The sequence below is a fragment of the Parus major genome, chromosome 13 (assembly GCF_001522545.3).
Source record: "Parus major isolate Abel chromosome 13, Parus_major1.1, whole genome shotgun sequence".
In the NCBI taxonomy this organism is placed as follows: domain Eukaryota; kingdom Metazoa; phylum Chordata; class Aves; order Passeriformes; family Paridae; genus Parus; species Parus major.
Genome location: NC_031782.1, coordinates 14673832 through 14678211, shown reverse-complemented (window position 1 = coordinate 14678211; position 4380 = coordinate 14673832). Strand labels below are relative to the sequence as shown.

At 64.4% G+C, this 4380-nt stretch overlaps 2 protein-coding genes across 2 annotated transcripts; both read left to right on the top strand.

The window, feature by feature from the left end:
* Nucleotides 1-387: 387 nt before the first annotated feature.
* Nucleotides 388-1512, top strand: LOC107210616 (SLC35A4 upstream open reading frame protein). The gene is made up of 3 exons (XM_015641602.1): nucleotides 388-468; nucleotides 570-668; nucleotides 837-1512. The coding sequence occupies exons 1-3, from the start codon at nucleotides 454-456 to the stop codon at nucleotides 1032-1034; spliced, it is 312 nt and encodes a 103-aa protein (XP_015497088.1). The 5' UTR covers nucleotides 388-453; the 3' UTR covers nucleotides 1035-1512.
* A 52-nt stretch (nucleotides 1513-1564) lies between these two features.
* SLC35A4 (solute carrier family 35 member A4) lies at nucleotides 1565-3377 on the top strand. Its single transcript, XM_015641601.2, has one exon. It carries the CDS (start codon nucleotides 1586-1588, stop codon nucleotides 2531-2533), a length of 948 nt encoding a protein of 315 aa, XP_015497087.1. The 5' UTR covers nucleotides 1565-1585; the 3' UTR covers nucleotides 2534-3377.
* The last annotated feature ends 1003 nt before the right edge of the window (nucleotides 3378-4380 follow it).

The window sequence follows — 4380 nt, the reverse complement described above, 5'->3', positions numbered from 1 at the left end:
TGGATCAGGCTCCTCACAGAGGAAGAGCCCTGGGAAGCTGCGGAGTTTGGGAACCCCCCATCCAGGGGTGGGATGGTGAGTGGGTCTTGGAAGCCCTGACCGCTCTGAGGGGCGGCCACGAGCCCTGTCAGCAGCGGGGCAGCCCCGCAGATGTCGGTCCCGGTCCCGGTCCCGGTCCCGGTAGGTGCGGGGCCGCTACAGCGCTAGAGCCGGGCCGCGCCTCAAGGGGAAACACCGCCCCCCAAGATGGCGCTGGACAGGCAACGTGAGGGAGCAGCAGCTGCCACGTGACTCCGCTCCACCCAATCAGCGCCGAGTGACGCCTCCGTGGCGGGAAGGGGCGCGCGGGAGAGGTCGCTGTCTGCGCGGCAACCAATCAGCGGCGGGACTAAAGGGGGTGGTGTCACGTGCCTCTCCGCCAGCCAATCAGCGGCGGGCGGCGGCGGCGCCAAGATGGCGGACGATAAGGTGAGCGGGGAGGGCCGGGGCTGAGGAGCCGCCGGGGCTGTGGGGAGGCCGCGCCGGTTCCTCCCGCGGGGAGGTGGGAATCACCTCCGTGTCTCCTGCAGGACTCGCTGCCTAAGCTGAAGGACCTCGCCTTTCTGAAGGGGCAGCTGGAGAGCCTGCAGCGCAGAGTGGAGGACGAGGTGCAGGCCGGAGTGGGGCAGGTAACGTGCGTGTTCGGGGTGGGCCTGCCGCTCCCTCTGAGAGGGACTGGTGGGGGGGAAAAACAAATCCCAAGGGAAAAAACAACCCGCAACTCGCCCCTGGGGCACGTCCCGTATCGCCCCCTCCCCGATCCCGCCCGGCCGTGCCTCACGGTGCTCTCCCCTCAGGACGGATCGCTGCTGGCATCGCCCTTACTCAAAGGTTTCCTGGCGGGATACCTGGTGGCCAAGCTCCGCTTCTCCGCCGTCCTGGGCTTCGTGGTCGGCACCTGCACGGGAATTTACGCCGCCCAGAACTACGCCGTGCCCAACGTTGAGAAGACTCTTCGGGACTATGTGAATTCACTGAAAAAAGGTCGGGACTAGCGAGGAGGAGCCCGGAGGCAGCAGGGACTGCAGGAACGGTGCTCCTTAGTTAGCAGGCACAGAGCACCCCCAGGGCTCTGGGAGGCACGTCACCTGCTCCCTTCTTTTTGCTGGAAAAGGGCTTTGCACCACACCATGCGACACGCCAGGGGGCTGGTGATGGGTGTTTGTTGGGCATCGTGGCAGCAGTGATCACTGCACTAACCCACAGCAGCCTGAGAGCACTGAGGGGCTGCCAGCTGCCTTTTCCCCTCACCTTTCCCTGTACCCCTGTGGACTGAGGGGCTGCTGTGCCCTGTGACCCGTGTGTCCTGCCCACGGTGTGCCCTGGCAATGTGCTTTGTGTGGCTCCTCAGGAAGGCTTGTAGTTCTCCTCCTAACGAGAGACAGCACCCTGCTTTCCTGCTGCATCGCGAATGTTGCAGGGAACATCCTGCTTGAATCAGGCTCATTAAATTCTTGGTATTTGGTCTCTTCAGTGTTGCAGGGTGAGAGTATGTTTGGCCTCTCTACACTGACAGCAGCTCACTCGTGCTGGCTCTCGCCCGGAAATGGGGATGTTTGGGAATGCTGCTGGCTCTGCCAACAGGCTGCTCCAGAGGGGGCTGTGGGCACTGATGCTGCTGCTGTCTGTGGCCATCTACGGCTCCCACGCCCCCCTCCTGACCCTCTGCAAGGTGGATGGGGCCATCCCCTTCAGTTCCACGTCCGTGGTGGTCCTCGTGGAGCTCACCAAGCTGGCGCTGTCCCTCCTGTTCCTGCTGGCGGGGGCGCGGGAGCCGCTGGGAGCGGCCCTGTCCTGGCGTCACGCCGCGCCCTTCGCCCTCTCAGCCCTGCTCTACGCTGCCAACAACAACCTGGTGGTGCACATGCAGCTCTTCATGGACCCCAGCACCTTCCAGGTGCTCAGTAACCTGAAGATCGTCAGCACGGCGCTGCTGTACAGCCTCCTGCTGCGCCGGCGCCTGGGCAGGCGCCGCTGGCTGGCCCTGCTGCTGCTGCTGGCCGCCGGTGTCGCCTACAGCTGCGGGGGGCTGCGGGGGCCCGGGGACCCCGGCGGGATGCGCCTGCACGTCACGCCCGTGGGGCTGCTGCTGCTCTCTGTGTACTGCCTCATCTCTGGACTCTCTGCTGTCTACACCGAAGCCATCCTGAAAAGCCAGGCGCTGCCCCTCAGCCTCCAGAACATCTTCCTGTACTTTTTCGGGGTTCTGCTCAACCTGATGGGTTCCGTGTGGAGCAGCATGGAGGGCGGGTTCCTGGAGGGATTCTCCCCGTGGGTGCTGCTGGTCGTGCTCAGCCAGGCTCTGAATGGCCTCATCATGTCCGTGGTGATGAAGCACAGCAGCAACATCACCAGGCTCTTCGTCATCTCCTGCTCCATACTGGTCAACGCTCTCCTCTCTGTTGCCCTCTTCAACCTGCAGCTCACCCTCCTCTTCTTCGTGGCCGTGGTGTGCATTGGCCTGGCCGTGCACCTGTACTATGGAGTCACATAGTCACTGCCTTCCTCCCACGTGTCCGGGCAGCCCCAGCACTCCCTCAGGGCTGCAATCATTCCTGGTGGGTGTCTGCACCCCCAGGATCCACTGAGGGGGAGAGCACCTTGTCCCTGCTTCCACAGGGAAACTGCCCTGCTCCAGCCCAGCCAGGCTCTGTGCCATGGTGTTCCCATGGGATCAGGCATGCCCAACCTTAGCGGGGGTCCTGAGCCCCTTGTGCATAGTCCCAAGATGTGCCAGGGGAGGCACATCTTAGGAGTAATTTATCCACAGAAGGGGTGATTAAACTTTAGAAGGGGCTGCCCAGGAAGGTGTTGCAGTCACCATCACTGGAGATGTTTAAGGACTGGACATGGCACTTAATGCTATGGTTCTGTTGACAGGGTGATGTTGGGTTACAGGTTTGACTCGATGATCTCGGAGGTCTTTTCCCACCTAAATGAATCTGGGACTCGTGTCCCGTGTCCTCAAGCTGCTTCCCCACACCACAGTGGCCTGGGAATGCTGCAGCAGTAACTGGCCCTGCTGCAGCTCCTGCCAGCCCAGCATGGGAGTGGTGCTGTTTCAGCTCCCATGGATGCTGCTTGATCCCTACCATTCCTGGTGCTGCTTCCCTGGGCCTCTCCACCTCCACGGTTTTCCAGCCTAGCCCCTGCCTGGAGCCCTGCTGTCCTCGGGCCCCGTTTCCCCTTCCTGGGCACGGTGTCTCTGCAGAGCAGATGGGGAGTGGGGCATGTGGGAACTTCCACCTGCTCCCCAGGAGGGGGATGCCCCCTAAATTTGTACCAAGTTTCTGGCAGGCAGAGGCCACCCAGGATATTAAAGCTGTGGTTCAACAGCATCTGTGTGTCTGTCCTGTATCTGCCCACCCTGTGGGATGGTGGTTGTGCCCCTTGGGACAGATTTGGGGGCCAGGGGTGTGTCCGAGCCTGACAACACTCACGGGTGAGGGGCACCCCCTTTATTCCATGTGGCTGCAGCTGTGGGCTGCCAGCCGTCCCACCAGGCTGAGCCTGTTCTCCCACGGGCCGGTTCCCAGTACAGAGCAGGGTTTTCCCTCGGGAGGAGGGGAGGCAGTGCCTGGGATAACTCGTGAGCGGGGCTGGCCAGTCCCCTGGCATCACTGGTGGCTCGGTGCAGGGAGGACTCCGCAGGGACCAGAGCTGCCGGCCCGGCCCTGGGCGTGGCTCAGGGGGTCTGTGTGGTGCCACCGGCCGTGCCTGCCCGTCGGGCATCCCGCAGCTGCTGGTTGTGCTCGGCGAGTTCCGCAGCGTCCCGGAGCAGCTCCTGCAGCAGCGCCCGGTGCCGGTGCTCCAGGGCCTCCCGCTGCTCCTCTGCCAGGCGCTGCTGGTCCCGGAGCACCTGCGGGATGCCCGGGGCAGTCTGGCACAGCCCTGGCACAGCCGGCAGAGATGTCCCCAGCCCTGCCTGCCCACCTGCAGCAGGTGCTGTCTGCAGGCCTCCATCTCCTGGTGGTGATTGTGCAGCAGGGCCTCCAGGTCCCACTCAGCCGCCTCCCGCTCCCGCAGCGCTGCCTCCAGGCTCAGGCCCAGCGCGGTCACCTCCCTCTGCCAGCGCTCCGTGTCCCCCTGAGGGGGACAGGGACAAGGTCAGGGCAGCTCCAGGGTGTCCCTGCTCCCCTGGGCTGCACTAGGGAGAGCAGTGCCAGGGGGGGAGAGGCTGGAGCTCGCAGTTCTGGGCTCTGCCTGTGCTCACCTCCCCGCTGTGCTCCTGGGCTGGCACAGCGCCGGCCCCTAGCTCTCGCTGGAGCTGCCGGCAGTGCTGAGCCCGCAGCCGCTGCCGCTGTGCCCTGGCCAGGGCACGCTGGACCTCCGGGGATGGGC